Source organism: Pseudophryne corroboree, chromosome 7 (genome assembly GCF_028390025.1).
Source record: "Pseudophryne corroboree isolate aPseCor3 chromosome 7, aPseCor3.hap2, whole genome shotgun sequence".
Taxonomy (NCBI): Eukaryota; Metazoa; Chordata; class Amphibia; order Anura; family Myobatrachidae; genus Pseudophryne; species Pseudophryne corroboree.
Window position 1 is genome coordinate 508,074,438 of NC_086450.1, and position 23,160 is coordinate 508,097,597.

Sequence of the window (23,160 nt, forward strand, 5' to 3'; positions counted from 1 at the left end):
GTATTTGAGGAGTAACTTCCGGCCAGTGCAGCTCCTGCTACTGGCCGGGAGTTGCTCGTCGCTCCCGCTGGCCGCAGCAGCGGCTGCGTGAGATGTTGCGCAGTCGCCGCGGCCCGCTCCCCGTTAACGCCGCTGTTCAGCCCCCTCCCGCCTAGCGACCGCCTTTGTCTCAGAGGCGATCGCTAGGTAACGAAAGCTGCCATGCGCCGGCGCATGCGCAGTTCCGACCCAATTGCTGCGCTGTGACAAACTGAAGCGAGCGATCGGGTCGGAATGACCCCCAATGATTCCAATTAACTGTTAGACATATATGTGTAGCCAGCAATATGTTTATTATTTGTAAAAGCAGTAGCTTGTTAGAGATATGACCTTACAGGGCAGAGAACTCCCTACAAGTTCTCACTGTTCTGTATGTAGCTTGTTAGACTAATAAGTATGAGGACAATGACTATTGTAACGTTTAAAGCAGGCATGTCCAAACTGCGGCCCTCCAGCTGTTGAGAAACTACACATCCCAGCATGCCCTGACACAGCTTTAGCATTCTCTGACAGCAAAACTGTGTCAGGGCGTGCTGGGATATGTAGTTTCACAACAGCTGGAGGGACGCAGTTTGGACATGTCTGGTTTAAAGCCTACACCTGGGTAGTTAGCCATTGTAGAATCGTTATCCAGGACTTGGCTGTACACCCAGACAGGGTAGACCTTGATAAGATGTTCAGAATAAGATAAGAATTCATTAATTGGTTGTAGATGATTGAAACATTGAATCATGTTTTAGAATATATTAATTAGCTTTGTGTGAAATAGGGTGAACTGTATATTCTATATCCTAATTGGTTAAAGCCATAACACCTTCTTTTTGTGTATAAATAAACCACGATTGGGAACCATTTTCAGAACAGATTCATGGTGCTCAACAATATAACTATAACCTATTGTTGAGTGTTATCTGTTCTCCAGCTAGCTATATACATGAAGAATTACTGACTGACATCGAAGGGAATTGTTAGTACAAGGTGACAACTTGTACCCTGTCACCCAGTTGCAGGTGTGTTTGATATCCAGATGACTTTCAGTTATTGGCTTGTATGTGCCACCCTGCAACTTTTACTAAAGATATTGGGGGTCATTCCGAGTTGATCGCTAGATGAAAATGTTCGCTGCGCAGCGATGATGCCAAAAAACTGCACTTCTGTGCATGCGGCGCAATGCGCACACGCGACATACTTTCACAACGGCCGATGTAATTTCACACAAGGTCTAGCGAAGCTTTTCAGTCGCACTGCTGGCCGCAGAGTGATTGACAGGAAGAGGGCGTTTCTGGGTGGTAACTGACCGTTTTCAGGGAGTGTTCGAAAAAACGCAGGTGTGCCAGGAAAATTGCAGGCGTGGCTGGGTGAACGCAGGGCGTGTTTGTGACGTCAAATCCAGAACTGAATGGTCTGTAGTGATCGCAAGCACTGAGTAGGTCTGAAGCTACTCTGAAACTGCACAAAAATATTTTGCGGCCACTCTGCGATCCTTTCGTTCGCACTTCTGCTAAGCTAAAATACACTCCCAGTGGGAGGCGGCATAGCATTTGCACAGCTGCTAAAAACAGCTAGCGAGCGATCAACTCGGAATGACCACCATTGCTTTTCCTTTCTGTCTTCATCACATCCTGTATTACTGTCATTATGCAGAGCTGTTCTGTTGTGTGTTGCACTGGAATATGCCCTGGAAATGCAGATTGCGTCAAGTGTTCTGCAGAGCGTAGTAGGTTGCCACTGGGAGAAATTACACCCGATGTGGGTTTCTCAGATAAAAAAGAGTTATGGTAAAACTTACCTTCGTTAACTCTTTTTCTTTGAGGTCCATGGAATCCACAGGATTAACCTTGGGTATGATCTGGTGGAGACCAGGACTGGAACCGAACAATAAAGCTTTGTGAGCCTCCCAGGATGCACTGGGCTCCTCTCCCTTCATACCCCGCCCTCGTGCTCAGGCACTTCAGTTTTAGTTAACAAGCACAAAGCAGGAGCTGGAGAAAGGAGAGAAGGAAGAAGGGTGCACACAGGAAATCACACTCTCGTAGAGGAGAGACGGGAACTGGTGACCGAGAAAGTAACCCATTGAAGCTAGGTGCGTCAGGGTGGGCGCCCTGTGGATCCCATGGACCTTGAAGAAAAAGAGTTAACGAAGGTAAGTTTTACCATAACTCTTTCTTTTCTTCTTCGGGGTCCATGGTCTCCACAGGGTTAACCGTGTGTTGTCCCAAAGCAGTTGTAATAGACACTACCTTAGGTAGGTTTCCACGTATAGTCTGAAGTACCGCCCGTTCCTAGTGGAATACCAGAAACGGGGAACGACATATGAAAGCTCCCAAGTCAGAGACTCTATGGGCTGAAGCAGTAGTAGTCTTGGCGGTGAGTCACTTGAGGTCTACCATTTCTAGTGGTTCAAATGGACTATGTTGTAAGGCCCGAAGAACCAAGGACAGGTCCCAAGTAGCTATTGGAGGGATGAATGAAGGCTGTATCAGGAGTACCCCTGGAGGAAGGTACGCACATCCAGCAAAGGAGCTAGTCTCTTCTGGAACCAGATGGACAAAGCTGAGACCTAGACCTTGAGAGAAGCCAGGCGATGACCCATGGCTAGGCCCTCCTGGAAGAAGGCTAACAATCTAGGAATTCTGAGAACCTTAGGGTTGTAAGAGTGCCAAATTCGGTGATAAATGCGAGCCGAGGCTGGTTCCCGAGACTGAAGCATAGTTTGAACCTCTGCACTCACCTAGTTACCGCCCTGTTAGACAGTAAAGAGATGTGAAAACATGCAGCACTACTAGCGTAAGTCACATAGGGTGTGTGTCGTTTTACCGGCCGGCAGGGATCCCGAGGGTCAGCATCCCGACGCCGAGATCCCGGCCACAGAATGCCGGCGCGGGGAGGCACAAGCGCAACAAGCCCCTTGTGGGCTCGGTGGCGACCTGCAGTCGACCACAGGTTCTATTCCCATTCTGTGGATGTCGTGGACACCTATTAGTGGGAATAGTCCCTGTTGGTCGGCATGCCGACTGTCGGGATTGTGAAGGGCGGGATGTAAGGGGGAGGTCATGTGACATAACATAACTACATCCTGTCACATACAATGCAGAATAAACAATTTAACTGCAATGGGCACTGATATCAACTACCCTGCTCTGTGGAAGAGACTGGTAGGATGCAGCGCTTGTATAACCTGCAATGTGGTAGAGGTATAAAGGGAGATTTTGCACACTTCTCCTGGAGACCTGCAGAGCTCAGAGAATGGCTGCCCAGCGTCTCTAGGGAGGAGGAAGGAGGGAGGAGCAGCCCAGGGTGGGAAGACCTCTGTGGAATGACATCCTGGCCTGGGGGAGGGGCCGCTGAGGAAGTGCTGACCTCCCCTATGCTGATGTCACCACTGGTTCTCCCGGCCTGTCTGTGTGCCCAGCGCCGGTATACATTACAGTCCTGGTGGTGTAGTGTGGCCGCAGGAACACTTAATGGTCCGGGAGCACCTCCGTGCCGCTGGTACTCTCCCCAGACCAGTGGTAAATGAACTGCGCTATACACAGTACGCCTTACCTGACCCCAGTGGTCCGGTTGCAATTCTCGGTGCCCTTGTGCCCGGTGGGGCTGTTGGTGGATTAGCCCATGCTTCCTCTGGACTGCCAGGCGCTGATTGCTCAAAAGAAAGAAGAAGAAGAAGAAGAAGAAGAAGAAGAAGAAGAAGAAGAAGAAAAAAAATAATTTAAAAAATAAAAGCTTGGTCTGCAGTGTGCGGCCCTTGTTCACTGTAACCCCAAAAAATAATTAAAGTGCCTGAGTATGGGGGCGGGGTATGAGGGGAGAGGAGCCCAGTACATCCTGGGAGGCTCACAAAGCTTTACTGTTCAGTGCCAGTCCTGGTCTCCACCAGATCATACCCAAGGTTAACCCTGTGGAGACCATGGACCCCGAAGAAGATTAGTTACAGATAGCGCTGCCCATTTGACCATTTAACCACAGTACAGTGAATATTGACCATTTTTTTACCCTTCCCCCATATATAGACCTAAACATTACAGCGTTTGACCCCGGAGAGGATGTGAGGGTTTCCTGCAATGCCACTAAACACTGGACAAGCCTGTCGTGGTCTAGAGACGGAGAGGTCATTGCTGTGGTGAGAAGAGGGTGGTGCCCAATGGACATTGAGGCGCTGGGGAATGAGTCATTCCTCTTTATCAGCGACATCACCATACCGGAGTTTGGGAAAGATTTCTGCCCTAGTGAAGGATGGCTGAACATCACCTGCAGCATATCAGTCCTCCAGGTCACTGCGACAGGTGAGGTTGTTATTTTGCAGTCCAAAAACAATAAAACGTTATATCTTTTTTTTCATCCTTCACAATGAATTTTCAGCTAGCGTTTAAAATACGAAAAAAATAAAATGTTACTTTACCTAAACCACCAAAAGTGAACCACAAATGCAGATGGCGAAGCGGAAAGCCAGGAGCAGACCTCAAATGGAAAGTGCAAATGGCGGAGAGGAGCCGCCTGGTTCAAACAGAGCAATTGACGATGGTGCCGACAGCATGTTCCGCCATAGAATTGCTGCAATGCCATCACATCTTGTACTGGCTCCAAATGATCAATCAGGCAGTGGTGTAAGAACAGAGGGGGTAATTCTAAGTTGATCGCAGCAGAAATTTTTTTAGCAATTGGGCAAAACCATGTGCACTGCAGGGGAGGCAGATATAACATGTGCAGAGAGAGTTAGATTTGGGTGGGGTGTGTTCAATATGCAATCTAAATTGCAGTGTAAAAATAAAGCAGCCAGTATTTACCCTGCACAGAAATAAAATAACCCACCCAAATCTAACTCTCTCTGCACATGTTATATCTGTAACAGCCGACGAGATGATTTACAATTGCGCACAGCCTGACAGCTTGCCCTTTCTTACTGACGCTTTGTTTCGTTGCTGACAGGTTTTCAGGTATTTCTGGAGGAGAGATACTGGATCATTGTGGTGACTGTGCTGGGCTACGTGCTGTTTTGCTTGTTGATCATGTGGATCTACCGGTGCATTAGACGCAGTACGTGTTATATACTTATATATATAAAAGGGTTCACTACGGCTGGCCGGCGGTCGGGCTCCCGGCGACCAGCATACCGGCGCCGGGAGCCCGACCGCCGGCTGACCGACAGTGTGGCGAGCGCAAATGAGCCCCTTGCGGGCTCGCTGCGCTCACCACGCTACGGGCGCACTATTTTATTCTCCCTCTATGGGGGTCGTGGACCCCCACGAGGGAAAATAAGTGTCGGTATGCCGGCGGTCGGGCTCCCGGCGCCGGTATACTGAGCGCCGGGAGCCCGACCGCCGGCATACAGAAGACCACCCATATAAAATGTAATCACTCTGCAGCATTCTGTATATTTCCCTGCATTACGCCCCGCTACGCGTGCCGGCCGTGTGCATGGTTCATAGCACAGCTAAGGCAACTGGTGACTCGACGGCTGTTGTGCGACCACAAACACCAGCATGCCCTGCCAGCGCTATGGCAACCGGCGGTTCTACAGCTGTTGGGAAACTATAAATCTCAGCATGTTCTCAGTCCAACTCTGCTGCTGCTGTAGAACTACAAGTGCCAGCATACCTTACTTAAAGAACATAAGAGCCACTGGTTGCCTAAGCCCTCTATAAACAGTCTCTCATTTTGTATTAAGCATTAAAAACACCATACATACAGATGGAGACATCTTTATCTTGGACTTTAATATGATTTAACTAATACTGGCCAGTCGGACTTAGGGCCTAATTCTGAGTTGATCGCAGCAGCAAGTATGTTAGCAGTTGAACTAAACCATGTGCACTGCAGTGGAAACAGATATAACATGTGCAGAGAGAGTTAGATTTGGGTGGGGTGTGTTCAAACAGAAATCTAACTTGCAGTGTAAAAATAAAGCAGCCAGTATTTACCCTGCACAGAAACAAAATAACCCACCCAAATCTAACTCTCTCTGCACATGTTATATCTGCTCCCCCTGCAGTGCACATGGTTTTGCCCAATTGCTAACAAACTTGCTACTGCGATCAACTCAGAATTACCCCCACAATCCTCTGCTGTATTGTTCTCTCTGTATTGTATTGCAGCTGAGAACAATAGATGAAAGGCTTATGCTAATAAACCTTGGTGCACCTAGGTGCAGCAGAGAAGCCTAGATGAGCGTGTCCCCATCTGTATATAATACACCCATACTGTATGGACGCACATGTAAGAGGGGTCCCTGAACTGTGGGCGTGGCCTGCATACATTAATATGACTAATAATGTATACATAGAGCCTGATTCATGGCTAATGCATTCGCATCTGTTATCCCGTATGCAGATACTGCGCTGAAATAGGCAAATGACGCAGCCGCTGTGATTTGTAGTGAGACGCCCACAGGCGGCTTTGTAGTTCCAAGCATCTGCGTACAAAGATGCCACAAACACTAAATTACCAGTTGATTCAGTATGAAGTCATCTTGTGACATTCATCAATACACTGCGTATAAATACTCACCTGCCCCGATGGTGCTGACTTTACTGTATCCTGTCTATATGCCCCACTAAGCCACTTAACATCATTTATGACCATATTTAAAGCGGCAATACTCTTGAAGGTTGGTTTTGCCTTTTAAATTATTGCTGCTTTAAATCTGCAGGCTAATATCTTCAGAGTCCTGCAGCTCCCTGGCTATTCCATGGGGAGCCATGATGGACTATAGCAATCGGGAAACTTCTATGTAAGCGCCATCCCCTTACACAGAAGTGGGTGGGGCTATGGTAGAAATGTCTGTTTTGGAGTAGACCAGAGGCGGGGCTTAGTTTTGCATGTATAAATGTGGGACAGTGGTGTCCTGTAGGCTTCTCCGCAATGAAGCTAGTGACAGGAAGTCCGATATGCATACTGAAAATAAGTGCCCCCTTTGTTATTAATACATTATCTCAAATATCTTCAATTCTCAAACACATATTGGTGACTCTCGTACATCTCTACATATCTGTCTCCTTCACGTATATATGCTTCTGGTTTATGTTCCTCAAACTGTTTTACAGAGAGAAGATCCAAGGAACGGGTTAAAGCCAGGTAGGTGGACACAACATGCAGTGCTTAACTACATACATCCGTACAGGATCAGCTGATATCAGGTTGATATGATAATAATATGCATTATTATACTGTATTTATATCACACACAATCACTCAAATAATTCCTTCTGCCTTTGTCTCAGTTTCATCAAGGCCAACGCTTCCAGGAACCTGTACGTTGAGTCCCTCAACCAGGATCCAGGTGAGTTAGTGGAGATCACGTATGGAAACGCAAAATATCTGAGCATAGCGCAATATCTGTGCCGTTGAGCCTAGATTTCCTTCAGCCAACGGCAGTGGCCGGACGGAGTGAGGACGCCCCGTTGCTAAGTATGGAGTAGACACAGTGGTGCGCTTAGTTTGACACAGCAGTGTCAAAACAAGATTCCATTTTGCGGGCTGAAGATTACCGGGGTGAGGCGAAGGGGTAAAGTGGGCGTATTCTTAGGGACGTCGCCTGTTTTTTGGGGGGAACGCACTCAGCTGCTCTCACCCCACACAGCTCATCCTCTGGAAGACAGAAAAAGTTTATTGAATGACTGTGGTCTGAGTTTGACTGACTCGGAGATGGGGAAACTTCCACACAGACGGCCTCAGGGCTGAAGTTCATGGCGTTTAAATTTTTTTTTCTTACTGGGCACGCACGAGTTTCTCGTTATCACTAACAGGAACACCAACTTATTAGTGCGCTGCTTTAAGTAAACAATATAGGACCTAATTCAGACCTAATTGCTAGGCTGCAATTTCGTACAGCCTGCGATCTGGCCTAAACTGCGCATGCGTATGCATCGCAATGCGCAGGTGAGTCGTACAGGTACAAAGCAGATCGCCGCTCAGCGATGGGTTTGTGCGAAGAGTCCATTCGCACAGGCGATCACAAGGAGTTTGACAAGAAGAGGGTGTTTGTGGGTGGCAACTGACCGTTTTCAGGGAGTGGTTGGAAAAACGCAGGCATGTCCAAGTATTTGCAGGGCGGGTTCCTGACGTCAATTCCAGTCCCGGACAGGTTGAAGTGATCGCAGCGGCTGAGTAAGTCCTGGACTGCGCAGAGACTGCACAAGATCAGTTTGTACAGCTCTGCTACACATGCGATCGCACACTTGCACAGCTAAAATACACTCCTCCTGTAGGCGGCGACTATCTGATCGCAGCAGTGCAAAAATCAGGTCTGAATTAGGCCCATAGTGACACAGTGGGAAAATAGCTAACAATTTGAAACTAGTTTCCATGGCAGCTGGAGAGGCCATTTTGAATTTCTGGTGATACAACCTTGCCGTTCCGCACTGTGGGGTGAGATTGTCTGCAGTCTCCATAGCATGATCTCATTTACACAAAATCGCTCTGTACATGGCCAGAAAGCACCCTCACAAATGCACCTAAGCAGATTTGCAGTAATTTGACGCTTGATCATGCTTGAGTCAGGAGAAGTGGGGTGGGGGAGGATTGACGTTGGTGAATACAGGAATACAGTAAGGGCGTGTTTCTGCATGGAGGCGCACTTACCCCTGAGAATGCTGTGTGAGTAGAGTAGCAGGGACAGGTGCTAACGCTGGATGATACTGATGGTGCGGACAGTCAGCAGCATTCTGATTGGCTGAATGTATCGCTGATGCTCATAGGTGCTTTATTCATTGCTGGTGCATATATTATTGAGGTAGCGAGCTGTACGGTACCTGCTTTGCTATTTCACAAGCAAAGCACACGGTTAAAACCATGGGTGCAAACGTATGTCACGTATGCCTGGCCTAAGCCGGGCCTGTATGTTACTGGTACCGTCATCTGCACATCTTGTCATAGTCGCAGCTTTGCATATGGTCACAATGGTGACTCTTTTAGCGACGCATTTTACCCCTCAGCACCGTTATAGAGTCCGCATTTCACACAGTTTCACAGTAGTTAAACGCAGAGCCGTCTTAACAGCAGTGTAGGCCCCTGGGCACAGCAATGCAATGGGCCCCCTACCCATCCTCCAGTGGTAGGGGTGGGGGTGCTATCAGCGGCAGCTTTGGTGTCCTGCGTGCGGTAGGGGGTGTTCAATCTTCCGCTCAGCATGTAGGACCTGGAGCGGTAATTTCTCTAATTACTCCTTTACTGCACAGATGGGGCTAAACTGTAGAAGAGCATTGGGCTGAATGAAGAAGCCCTGGTACATGACTTCCAGGGTGGTAGGGGGTGTATAATACATAGGGGATGGGTGGCTAGTGGAGTGGGCTTAATATTTATAATTTTCCGGTGGGAGGGCAGCTTGCCTGACTGCAGATATCTCAAGTTCCTGAAAATATATTTCTTAGCTTTGAATGGAATAAAAAACTAGAGAGTCCCACCTTTCAGAAGGTTCTGGGGACTTGGGGATCAGAGTTCAGGAGCCAGAGCAATCCACCAACCAAAATATAAAACTGCATACCAGGCGTGTGGAGCTGGAGCAGTGGGTATTGGGCTGAATGAAGGGGCTCCAGGACATGACTTCCAGGGTGGTAGGGGATGTTTAATATGCAGAAGGTGGATAGTGGAGTGGGCTTAATATTCATCATTTTCTGGTGGGAGGGAAGTTTGCTTCACTGCAGATATGTCCAGTTCCTGGAAATAGATTTCTTAGCTTTTAATGTGAGAAAAAACTAGAGAGTCTCACCTTTCAGGAGGTACTGGGGACTTGGGGATCGGAGGTCAGGAGCCAGAGCAATCCACCAACGAAAATCTAAAACTACTGTGCATACCAGGCCTGTGGAGATGGAGTAGGGACCAGCTGCTGGAAGGCTGATATCTCTGGTTCTGGGCATAGTAGAGACAATCTGCAAGTGGGGAGAGTCACAGCTTTTGGTTTATACCCTCAGAAATACTCTAAGTCAGACAGAACCTGAGATATCAGGCTGGGAAGAGAAATTAATAGGCTTGGATGGGAACCACTGCTTTCAAGTTGGATATCTCCGGTTCCCCAGTGCCGATTTTCAAAAATCTGGTACCCCTGGAAAGAGGAGACCCTCAGCTATCAGCTTAGGGCCCTTATTCTCTTGGGGCCCTTGGGCAAGAGCCCATTGAGCCCATACGAAAAGACGGCCCTGGTTAAACGGAGCTGGCGACGGACACGGCCAATTCATGTGTGGTGGAGACTTCATTATTCTGAAAGCACCAGTGTATGAATGAAAACGATTTGTAAATGTGCCATACACCTAATGATATTTGACGCGTCGCAATGCACAATCATTCCCCTCCTGGTCTCGGTGCAGAAGCATTTCGTGTATAGATAAGAGCCACAGAAAATATATATCAGTACAATTTATGTAGGGTTCTCCATCCACACGTCACTGTGAGTTTTTCCCGGGATCACATGAAATGGCAATTCATTCCTTTCTCCACTAAACAGACGCCAACCTGAAGATGCAAGAACTCACCTATCAGAACGTCACTGAGACTTTGTCTAAAAACACCAACAACCACGGTGATTCAGATAAGAGTTCCTTCCTGGACCAGTCTTTCGGTGAGTAGAATAATACAATTGTGCAGTCTCCTAGCTAACATAATTTGTTTATGCCGAACGGTGATTTTATATAACTGAGAAAAATCAAATAATGTTGAATTAAGTTAAACTGAACCCTAATCTGCACAAGCTCTCGTGTGCCATGCAAGCTTTCTCTCCTGTGGAGAAGGCATCAAGCCTTAACGACTATGCACAGGTTTACAAAAGGAATATTCCAGGATTTTAAACCAACCGATATAAAGAAAAGGGCTTTCCTAGTTTAGATACAGAAGAATAATTTGGTTTGGTTGGAGGTTCGCCTGAAAGCAAGGTACAATATTCAGGTTGAGGAGTTCGGCAAGGGCCACTAGTGGGTCTCTTCCTGTGTGGCGCACTCTTTTTATGTTGTATAGTGAATTATATTAAAACTTAACTTTTATTTTTATTTAATTAAAATAGAGTTTACCTGATAGTCATGACATAGGGTAAATATTTGTCAACCTGGGATTAAAAAGAATAATTAATTAGCGCGAATGCAATTCCTATTTTTTTCTAATATAAATATTTATTAAAAAAAGGAGGCAAATCTACCCTTAAATGTAGAAATATTTGTATTGTTCCTTCCCTATATCTGTTTAGTCAAGAAGGGTATAAAATCTGCGTATATAAGCTGGAACTTGGACTTGTGGTGTCTTTATAGCCGTATGAAGAGCCTCCAAACAATCTGCCATAGTTTGCATAAACTGTGTCTGTATGGATTCCTGATTTTCCAGATGGGAAAGGTTGTTTGCCGTAGCACCGTCTCCTGCGAATTGGTCACCCAACGGATCCATGTGGCCAGTGCTTACTGTTGGGTCTGAGTGTTTTTGTGAATCTGTTAACCCTAGACCAACCAAAGGTGTAGGTGCTGGGGTATGATGAAAGCAGGGAGGACGAAGAAAGTTCAGTTTTATATATTTATTAAAGGCAACAATTCCAATAAGGAGTTAAATGACAATTTATTAGTCACTATATATATACTGACGTATTTCAATGAATGGTATAATGAGGAACAGTCTTAAAGATGCATTGAAGAAATGTTCATACAACTGAGTTTAAACAGGCTTGTGAAGAATTGTCCAAATGAAGCAATGATTGGTGCCAAACTGTAAGGAGTGTTAACTGGATATTGTAGAAATAATGAATAACTGTAGAGACTTGCACTGAAGCTTAAAGGTTAAACTGGAAGGCTGTGAAGAATTGTCCTTGATTGCAGCAACAATGAAAATACAATACTGAATAGAATACTTGCAAATTGTGAAGATAACACTTGAAGCACTGTGAGACTGCTACAGATGACAATGGTGATGAATGAGTTAAAGTGAGAGCTGATTAAACGAGCACCGGAGTTTAGTAGAATCTTCTGAAGGCTGTGTGATTGAAGCAGGCAGACAGGGTAACCTCTCACAAGACTCTGGAAATCCACTTGTTGTCACTGGGAGAGCGATTGACTGACAGCACAGCAGGGAGCTGGTGGATCTTTTGCAGTGAAGGCTGCAGGCAGACTTCTGGGAGCGGAGGTGATATCTGGACCACTGGAATCACACGAAAGTCCCCGGAGAGAGCACAGAGCTAGGGTACAGAGTAGCTACAACAAAGCACTGGCTCAGAGTAACATAATCCCAGCCTACTTAAAGGCAGCACAAGCACGGGATTGGCTAACACTTACCCACAGGTGTTTCACAAGTGCTGTCAGGTGCTCATTTGGTCTCCAACATGGCCACCTCCTATACTGCAGACACACAGCGGTGCCTTTGGCCATTTGGTCCCCGCACTCCCAGCTCCCAGAACCTGCATCACCTCTGCCAATGACCCCGCCGCGTCCCCACATGGCCACACGGCACCGTGAACAACCGCACCAGCAACGGACGGACCCCAGAACCTGCAGTGGTGAGTGATTGGTTCGTGACAATGTCATGCCTATCAGACACTGAAAACTCTATTTTAATTAAATAAACATAAAAGTTAAGTTTTAATATAATTCACTATACAACATAAAAAGAGTGCGCCACAAAGAAAGCCTTCTTAGGCTAAGACCCACTAGTGGGCTTGACGAACTCCTCAACCTGAACTGAAGCTTTCTCACCTGCCTAACCAGTTTTTCTTTTATTTGCGTAAGGCCTTGGAAATTATTTATTTACTTTCTTTGTGATGCATGGGTAGGACCATTACATTTTCATTTAAACAGCTTTTCAATGTACATCATACTCTGGGAGATGTATCAAGCCTTGGAAAGAGATAAAGTAGAGAGTGGCTTCTCTGGACCTTGTTCTTTGCAATGAAACCGTCCATTCAAGCATTCAATCATCTATAATCTGTATATTTTTGTAAAATCTGAATTCAGTTACACCCCGCTAGTCATAGCAGAAGAGGAAATGAGATTGAGGTCTCCTCTGTCCTGTTGTTGTCTGACACGCATGACCAACTCCTTCAAAATAATTCTCTGAAATACAAAGCGGAGAGATCTCTGTATTCTGGAATGGAAGAAGAATGGATTTTCCACTGTCCTATGTGTTTGTTTTGGGGCTTGCACATTATAAGGTGTGGTAACTTTTACTGCATGCTCACATTTCACTTTCAGTCACTTTTCCATGCTTCCCAGCAATGTGTTTATAGCATCGGTCAGTAGTTTAAATTTTAGCAGCCATATCCAAAGACTGCTCCTTGAATACAGTTGCAAAGCAGAGTGGTATTCGAGGTATGGAATCAAATTAATATAACTGATCTTATAAAGAGATTATTAAGCATTAAGCGCATAAAAGAATAAGACATAATATTGTTAAGATGTAGTGAGAATAAATTGAGGAAGTATATTGGTCTCATGGAAACTCTGATGCATAAGGTAATACTAATAATTATAAAAACCCATCACAAACTGTTAGGGTCTCCTGCCCTGTGCTAGCGGAGTAACCTGAGCACAGCTGATACTCCGGTTCGGGTCTTTTGCTGTGCAGTGGTTACAGGCTCTGTGCACGGCAGGGGATCCGGTGCTGGTTTTTGTGCTCACAGTCTGTGAGGTCTGAGTCGGGCGTGGACAGCACCTGCTTTATAAGGCCTCTTCTCAGGTTAAGCAGATGCTGCTGAATCTTTGTTGGTTAGTCAGTTCCTGAAAGTTAGCCAGTACTGTGTAGCTTTGTATTTGTTGTTGCTTACTGCAAATAGGCCTGGGGATTTGGTACTACACTCTGCCAATCCAGACCTAGCAGTAAGACTGGAGTCAGTCGTTTAGCTTGCTGGGGTTCTTTTACTACTCTGTGAACTTAGCAAGTTTGCGGCTGTATTCTAAGACTTGCCTGCCTAAATCCTGTCTCACTGTGCAAGGTGTCAGGTGTCAGTTTAGTGGCAGTAAGCTGAACCTGTGCACTGCAAGTGAGAATTAGAATTGTGGAGACTCTCCTTGTGTCTATCATTCCATCTCTGACCAAGGAGTTTACTGCCACACCCGTTGGTAACCCTTTAGGGTTTTGCTGTTGCCCTTAGCAACAGCATTTCGGGTTCTCTACGTATTAAAACACAACATCTTGCTTTTCCCATCTGAGCATTACTAATACTAGGGAGACACCCAGTTCCTTAGCCTCTGGGCTTCTCTGTTCACTTTGTGTGTATTTTGTTACCCTATCACCTTCTGTGTACGTAATGTCATATTCCCCAGTCTGTCTGTGAGTTCATTTGTTTTGCATACCCATCCGTTCAGACACCAGTACATTCCTGCAGGCACTGGTGTGCATAACAGTTCAAACACCAGTACATTCCTGCAGGCACTGGAGTGCATAACAGTTCTGATACCAGTACATTCCTGCAGGCACTGGTGTGCATAACACAAACACAAATCACCAGAATTACAAATCATCCTAAACTGCATTAAAAAAAATCTAAGGGGAAAAAGAAACTCAGAACGAAACGAGGAACTAGAGGGGTTTATAAATCTACAGCTAAAATAAAAATAAAATAGAGAGATAAAAGAAGGGGGCATCTTTAAGTTAGTTCCTCCCCTCTGCTGCAGCCACACCTAACATTGCTTAACTTATTCACTTTCTCCCTGTACAACATACTGAAGACATCTGACACAAACACTGACCTATGCAAATTCATGAGGAAACACACAAAAATAGAAATAGTTTCTCAAATAAAAATGATATTTTCTTCTGATTTGACGGGAATATCTATAACCAAAATAACCTGGACAGCCATGGGGACAAACGTTGCACCTAGCTATGCAAAGTAGTGTTTCTGACTGGCACCTCTAGAGTCAGCACCAAAATGTATTATACAGGCTCTGTGTCCTTCAGCTCAGGAGATTTTCTGGAGCCTCCCGGCCATTCCGGGAGGGTAGGCACGTATGTCTCAAGATTTAATGGCAAACTTTTCTGCTATTCACTAAGTTTACTATATATAATATGTTGTGTCTGCTCCACAGATGGTTCTTATATGGAGCCGGATGGAGGGGATCAGCTGTCCGATGGTAAGAACGCTACGTAACCTACTAACAAAAACAGGAGAGAATGTAGGTTGCCCAAAATAAGGGGAAAGCCAATTCACTACACGGCCCACATGGGAATAATCTCCCTGCACTTATCTGCCAGCCAGTATAGCCTTCCCCTATATCACGGGTCTCCAGGTTTGCTTTTGGTTCACTTTCTTGAAATTTCAATAAGAAGAAAAATGTTTTTGCCTATTTTGGTTACATTTTTATTTGATATGTTAGAATAAGATAAAGACTAAAGGTATTTTATGAAAACACAAAATGGGCTGATCCTGCGGTGGGAGTAAAGCAAAAATAAAGCAAGTGCCTCTGCACCTGGACAAGGGCGGAACTCCCAGAGACAAAGGAGACGCCTGCCTCCGGGCTCCAAGCCCTGAAGGGGCACCTGTGTGGTACCCTGCGCAATCCAAGTGTGACCGCTGCTCTTCCAGTGGAGCTCTGTGGTGCACCCGCTGCTGCTGCTGCAGTTCCTGGAGCCCTGCTAACACCTGCAATAGGGGACAGGACAACTCCTGCCTGGTACCGCTCAGCCTGTGCTACAGCAGGCAACAGTGCACCCGCCACTGCTACAACTGGACTGTGAGATGGAACTGAAGTCATTTGACTGGTTTTTTTTTTCGTTTTTTTTTAAAGGGAGGGGGGCAACCAAAGTCCAACTTGCCTCCAGGCGACCAGGATGTACTTACGCCCCTGCACCTGGGTAAAACCATGTTACACTGCAGATGTAACATGTACACAGTGCCTGATTCAGATTTGTAGGTAAAGGTCAAAAAAGCATGTAACTTTCTATCTGGAGCAAACCATGGGGGTCATTCCGAGTTGATCGCTAGATGAAAATGTTCACTGCGCAGCGATGATGCCAAAAAACGGCACTTCTGCGCATGCGTATGTGGCGCAATGCGCACGCGCAATGTACTTTCACAATGGCCGATGTAGTTTCACACAGGGTCTAGCGAAGCTTTTCAGTCGCACCGCTGGCCGCAGAGTGATTGACATGAAGTGGGCGTTTCTGGGTGTCAACTGACCGTTTTCAGGGAGTGTTTGAAAAAACGCAGGCGTGCCAGGAAAAACGCAGGCGTGGCTGGCTGAACGCAGGGCGTGTTTGTGACGTCAAAACAGGAACTGAACAGTCTGAAGTCATCGCAAGCGCTGAGTAGGTCTGAAGATACTCTGAAACTGCACCAAATTATTTTGTAGCCGCTCTGCGATCCTTTCGTTCGCACTACTGCTAAGCTAAAATACACTTCCAGTGGGCGGCGGCATAGTGTTTGCACGGCTGCTAAAAACAGCTAGCGTGCGATCAACTAAGAATGACCCCCCATGGTTTGCTCCAGATAGAAAGTTACATGCTTTTTTGACCTTTACCTACAAATCTGAATCAGGCACTGTGTACATGTTACATCTGCAAATACAAATAGGGAGCAAATACATTTATATTGTTTCTGTGCAGCGTAAATACTGGCTGCTTTTGCATGTAGCTCACAAATGTTAGCTTTATTTTTACACTGCAATTTAGATTGCAGTTTGAACACACCCCACCCAAAACTAACTCTCTCTGCACATGTTACATCTGCCCCACCTGCACTGCAGTATGGTTGAGTCTAAATTCTTACACTCCTCTTCCACAGCCTAAACCTAACCATCCCCTCCTGGCAGACGAACCTTAACCTTCCCCACCCTTGCTGCCTGACCCTCCCTGCTGCAGCCTAACCCTAACTGTCCCCTCTCCACAGCCTAACCATAACCTCCCCCTCCCGTTGCTTAACCCTCCCCTCCCTGCAGCCTAACCCTAACCTCTCCCACCCCTGCAGCCTAACCCTAACCCTCCTGCTGCTTAACCATCCCCTCACTGCAGCCTAACCCTAATCTCTCCCACCCCTGCAGCCTAACCCTCCCCTCCTGCTGCCTAACCATCCCCTCCCTGCAGCCTAACCCTAACCTCTCCCACCCCTGCAGCCTAACCCTCCCCTCCTGCTGCCTAATCATCCCCTCCCTGCAGCCTAACCCTAACCTCTCCCACCCCTACAGCCTAACCCTCCCCTCCTGCTGCCTAACTCTCCCCTCCCTGCAGCCTAACCCTAACCTCTCCCACCCCTACAGCCTAACCCTCCCCTCCTGCTGCCTAATCATCCCCTCCCTGCAGCCTAACCCTAACCTCTCCCACCCCTGCAGCCTAACCCTCCCCTCCTGCTGCCTAACCCACTCCTCCCTGCAGCCTAACCCTAACCTCTCCCACCCCTGAAGCCTAACCCTCCCCTCCTGCTGCCTAACCCACTCCTCCCTGCAGCCTAACCCTAACCTCTCCCACCCCTATAGCCTAACCCTCCCCTCCTGCTACCTAATCATCCCCTACCTGCAGCCTAACTCTAACCTCTTCCACCCCTGCAGCCTAACCCTCCCCTCCTGCTGCCTAACCATCCCCTTCCTGCAGCCTAACCCTAACCTCTCCCACCCCTACACTCTAACCCTCCCCTCCTGCTGCCTAACCATCCCCTCCCTGCAGCCTAACCCTAACCTATCCCACCCCTGCACTCTAACCCTCCCCTCCTGCTGCCTAATCATCCCCTCCCTGCAGCCTAACCCTAACCTCTCCCACCCCAGTGGCGGATCTAGACTTAACTTTTATGGGGGGGGGGGGGGGGCGGTTTAAGAATTATGACTCCTCCCCCTAATCATAGCCCCTCCAACTTAGTAATGCCCTTCCCGTTCGCTTCTAAAATTTCCTATTGTTGCCATTACTAATAAAATGTTGCCAGTTAGTGGAGAGAACCCTGCGCACTGGTGATACAGACTGGCGAATCGCCATTCCTTCCATCAGAGGTGGTAGAGGCTAAGACAGTAGGGCAATTTAAACATGCATGGGATAGACATAAGGATATTCTTACAAAGAAATAAGGATCAGATAAGGTTAGAGATAAAAATAATGTAAAAAAAAAAAAAAAATGGGCAGACTAGCTGGGCCAAGTGGTTCTTATCTGCCGACAAATTCTGTTTCTACAGCACACAGAATGAGCCGAAATTCACATTATAGCACACTGTATGAGCTGAAATTCACATTATAGCACACAGAATGAGCCGAAATTCACATTATAGCACACAGAATGAGCCGAAATTCACATTGTAGCACACAGAATGAGCCGAAATTCACATTGTAGCACACTGAATGAGCTGAAATTCACCTTGTGGCACACTGAATGAGCCAAAATTCACATTGTAGCACACAGAATGATCCGAAATTCACATTGTAGCACACTGAATGAGCTGAAATTCACCTTGTGGCACACTGAATGAGCCGACATTCACATTGTAGCACACTGAATGAGCCGAAATTCACATTGTAGCACACTGAATGATCCGAAATTCACCTTATAGCACGCTGAATGAGCCGAAATTCACATTGTAGCACAGTGAATGATCCGAAATTCACCTTATAGCACGCAGAATGAGCCGAAATTCACATTATAGCACGCGGAATGAGCCAAAATTCACATTATAGCACGCGGAATGAGCCAAAATTCACATTATAGCACGCGGAATGAGCCAAAATTCACATTATAGCACGCTGAATGAGCCAAAATTCACATTATAGCACGTGGAATGAGGCAAAATTCACATTATAGCACACTGAATGATCCGAAACTCACACTGTAGCACACACTGAATGAGGCAAAAATCAAATTGTAGCACAATGAATGATCCGAAATTCACCTTGTAGCACACTGACTGAGGCAAAATTCACATTATAGCACACTGTATGAGGCAAAATTAACGTTATAGCACACTGACTGAGGCAAAATTCACATTATAGCACTGTATGAGCCAAAATTAACGTTATAGCACACTGAATGAGGCAAAATTAACGTTATAGCACACTGTATGAGGCAAAATTAACGTTATAGCACAATGTATGAGGCAAAATTAACGTTATAGCACACTGTATGAGGCAAAATTAACGTTATAGCACAATGTATGAGGCAAAATTAACGTTATAGCACACTGTATGAGGCAAAATTAACGTTATAGCACAATGTATGAGACGAATGATGCAAAATGCACACTGAATGAGGCAAAATAATGCAGGGAGAAGAGAGAAACACACACACACACCTCTACACACACACACACCTCTACACACACACACACCTCTACACACCTCCTCATAGGTAGAGGCCTGGCCGGGTCCCGTCGCGGTATTGGGAACGGGTGGAGAGCGGTGCAGTGCGGCAGGTAACGTAGACAGAGAGAGAGCGTCTTGACGCGCGTACAGGGAGGAGGGGGCGTGCTCAGAACAGAGGCCGCTGTACGCACGTCAGGACGCTCCTCTCTCTCCTCCTCCGCCGCCGCGCTGCACCGCTTGTCAGACTCCAACCCGTTCCCAATACCGCGGCGGGACCCGGCCTCCATCCCGCTGCCGGTATATGTAGGGGGGGCGTTCGCCCTAATCGCCCCCCGCTAAATCCGCCACTGTCCCACCCATGCAGCGTAACCCTAACCTCCCCTTCCATAGGCTAACCCTAACCATCCCCCTCCTGCAACTTAACCCTAATTCCCCTCCCCCGCACACACACACACACACCTGCAGCATAACCCCAAACGTCCTCCCGATGCTCTGAATCCTCCCCCTCATGAGCAGGTGGATCGCAGGTCACATGGCTGTGACAAAAGAGAACCTTTACCCCACTTGGATCTAGCATCTACTGTGCAGCATGACTTTGCCCAAACAGTTAGATTTGGGGTGGTAGTTTCCAATCCCAAATCTAATATGCAGTTTGTGTGGGCTACATGTAAGAGCAGCCAGTACTTACCCTGAGTGCAAAAAAATAAAATAAATGCATTTACCCCCCTTGTATCGCAGCATGGTTTGTCCAGGTGCAAAGTTTCTTTTTTTTTTTTTTTTTTTCTTTTCCCCTAATTCAGAATCAGCCCCAGTCTTCTGCCGCATAATACATCTGTGATATTCGTGTTGCAATGTGAGGAGCGCAAACATCCACAATCCCAGGGAAGCGGTTATAGGAATCATCTCAGTTTTTGGATGGCTAGGAAGGAGGAGGAGGGCGTAATTTGGTGAGGATGTGACTGATGCCTCTGTTCTGGTTCCTTTCAGATGGGGACTGCTATGAGAACGCCTGCGAAGAGATAAAAGATGGCTCAGTGGGTAAGGATGACAGTGCAACAGTATGCGTGTACTAGGCTTGTGTGTCTGTGTCACAGATCCATAGCAAGTAGTGGTTCTAGCATTGATGCCTTTGTATTACTGGGCAGCTGTGTGGTTCCACACAGTAGCGGATCTTGCCACGGGCAAGCAGGACTTTTGCCCGGGGCGCCGCCTTCCGGAGGGTGCCGGTGCCATGGCAAGATCCGCTGCTGCTGTGCCCCCCGCTGATCGCTCTGTCCCGCTGCCGCTGCCCCCCGCTGTGAAGGGAACTAGACGCGTAGCGTCTAGTTTCCCTTCATGGAGAGGACCTTTACTGTGCGGTGCGCGATGACGTCATCGCGCACCGCATAGCAAAGGTCCTCTCCACAAAGGGAAACTAGACGCGAGCGTCTAGTTTCCCTTCGTGGAGAGGACCTTTGCTGTGCGGTGCGCAATGACGTCATAGCGCACCGCACATCATTTCACTACTGTACAGTGGGCGTAAATGACCATGCCCCCTGTATGAAGCCATGCCCCCTTTGCCCGCCCAGGGCGCTGGAAGACGTAGAACCAGCCCTGGTTCCACATGAATGCAGCGTGGCATCACCGGGTGGGATCTTATCCCCTTGCACAAGATGGCAGAGTGCTTACTAGTCGCTGCCCACACTAACTGCCACTTATTACACGCCTGCGGTCCGGGTGGAAGATGACGTGGAAAGATGAAATGAAAAGGAAGATAGAATTGAACATACATTAATGGAGGCTGGTAGTTGGAGGACTGAATGAATTGAGAAAAGAAACTCAGATATGAGGGACCTTTCTGATAATAACCTACCTCCAGGGGTGGGAAACCTGTGGCACTCCAGATGCTGTGGAACTACACATTCCAGCATTCCCTGCCACAGTTTTGCTGTTGGGGCATGCAGGGCATGATGGGATGTGTAGTTCAACAGCAGCTGGAGTGCCACAGGTTGCCTAAACCTTGTTTGTAAGAGGAGTGTGCTCATGCACAGGCTCCTGTCTTCCTGTGCTCCAGGGAGGCTTCATGCCTTATTCCAAGATGGCCGCTGAGATCCCTACTAAGTATGTGTAGGAGCCATCCTGAGACTATGTGAGACTGTGTAGTGTGACTCTGCTTAGCTCCTATAAGAGAGTGGATGAATACCTGCATATGAAGCCTTTCCAGCATCCCTCCACTGACACCCATTTATAGCACACACTCACTGGCTGGTGAGCTGTATAACCCCACTCCGCTCCATCATCAGTGTACATGTAACAGTGAGTACGGCTGTGCCTGCTTTCTATCACTAAACCAACACCACTGGATAAGTAACTGGGCTGCTCATAGTCTGACCCATCCGCTGGTGTGTGCCTATATAACTCTGCAATATCAACACCTGCACACACGTCATTCCCAAACATCCTGGCCCTACGTACCGCTCCCATGTCTCGCGCACGTGTGATACAGATATAGAGACTGGATGCGCCAGTAGAAGGGAGGAGGAGGGTAACAGAAATACATAATTGGGGATAACAAACACTGGGGCAGATGTATCAACCTGGAGAAGGCATAAGGAAGTGACAAACCAGTGATAAATGCAAGGTGATAAACACACCAGCCAATCAGCTCCAATATGTAAATTGACAGGAGCTGATTGGATGGTGCGTTTGTCACCTTGCACATATCACTGGTTTATCACTTCCTTATGCCTTCTCCAGGCTTAATAAATCTGCCTCACTGTGTTATATCATGTAAAAAGCCTTCCATTATATATACTCTTTAGCTGTATATAACATACAGGGAATGATTGTCGGGTTAGAATGTTCAGCCTTTTGGAATCTCATTTTATAGATAAGAAATCGCATAATGATAGATAGCGCATGCGTGATGCGTGCGCTGCACATGTGCAGATGGCCAAATATCTTCCGTTTTGCATTTTTCGTCCGTCTGCATCCATCTCTGAATAGCCCCCAATGTGCACCGGGTACACAGATGTCTCCATTACAGCTCTGAGGTTTGGTCATCTGATTATACAATTGCCGCTTGTACATAGGTAAGCACCTATTGGAAGGTGACGTGAGTCAGAGTTGGGTGAAAGGTAAAAACAATGCAATTATTTCTTGGGTGAGCTAAACTGTTTGGACAAATAGTATATGCGGCACAATCCACCTGCAGTACAGTCCAGGAATAGATTGCTGTAACTGATAGAAGCTGGTCTTGTGTTACAGGCTCGGTGTCATATGAAGACATGAATGGATCCATCTGTGTAGGAGATACAGGCGAGACACCTGGAGACGGTAAGATAACGCAGGGGGACAGTGAGATCTTCTTTCCAGTATAATACATAGGAGCTAGTAATGCTTCATAACACACAGGAGCTAGTACCTGCTGTATAACACACAGGAGCTAGTACCTGCTTCATAACACACAGGAGCTAGTACCTGCTGTATAACACACATGAGCTAGTATCTGTTGTATAACACATGGAAGCTAGTACCTGCTGTATAACACACAGGAGCTAGTACCTGATGAATAACACACAGGAGCAAGTACCTGCTGTATAACACACAGGAGCTGTATAATGCTGTATAACACACAGGAGCTAGTACCTGCTGTATAACACACAGGAGCTAGTACCTGCTGTATAACACACAGAAGCTAGTACCTGCTGTATAACACACAGGAGCTAGTACCTGCTGTATAACACACAGGAGCTGTATAATGCTTTATAACACACAGGAGCTAGTACCTGCTGTATAACACACAGGAGCTGTATAATGCTGTATAACACAAGGGAGCTAGTATATGCTGTATAACACACAGGAGCTAGTATCTGCTGTATAACACACAGGAGCTAGTACCTGCTGTATAACACAAAGGAGCTAGTACCTGCTGTGTAACGCACAGGAGCTAGTACCTGCTGTATAACACAC

The 23,160-nt window shown here is 46.9% G+C and overlaps 1 protein-coding gene across 1 annotated transcript in view; it reads left to right on the plus strand.

Moving 5' to 3' along the window:
- The window catches only part of LOC134945862 (B-lymphocyte antigen CD19-like), a 42,999-nt gene that overhangs the window by 11,776 nt on the left and 8,063 nt on the right, over nucleotides 1–23,160 (plus strand). The window contains exons 3-10 of the mRNA XM_063935404.1: nucleotides 4,053–4,325; nucleotides 4,969–5,076; nucleotides 7,083–7,113; nucleotides 7,260–7,318; nucleotides 10,478–10,591; nucleotides 15,027–15,071; nucleotides 20,197–20,247; nucleotides 22,456–22,524. Coding sequence (XP_063791474.1) covers nucleotides 4,053–4,325; nucleotides 4,969–5,076; nucleotides 7,083–7,113; nucleotides 7,260–7,318; nucleotides 10,478–10,591; nucleotides 15,027–15,071; nucleotides 20,197–20,247; nucleotides 22,456–22,524 — 750 coding nt within the window. The remainder of the gene's footprint in view (nucleotides 1–4,052; nucleotides 4,326–4,968; nucleotides 5,077–7,082; nucleotides 7,114–7,259; nucleotides 7,319–10,477; nucleotides 10,592–15,026; nucleotides 15,072–20,196; nucleotides 20,248–22,455; nucleotides 22,525–23,160) is intronic.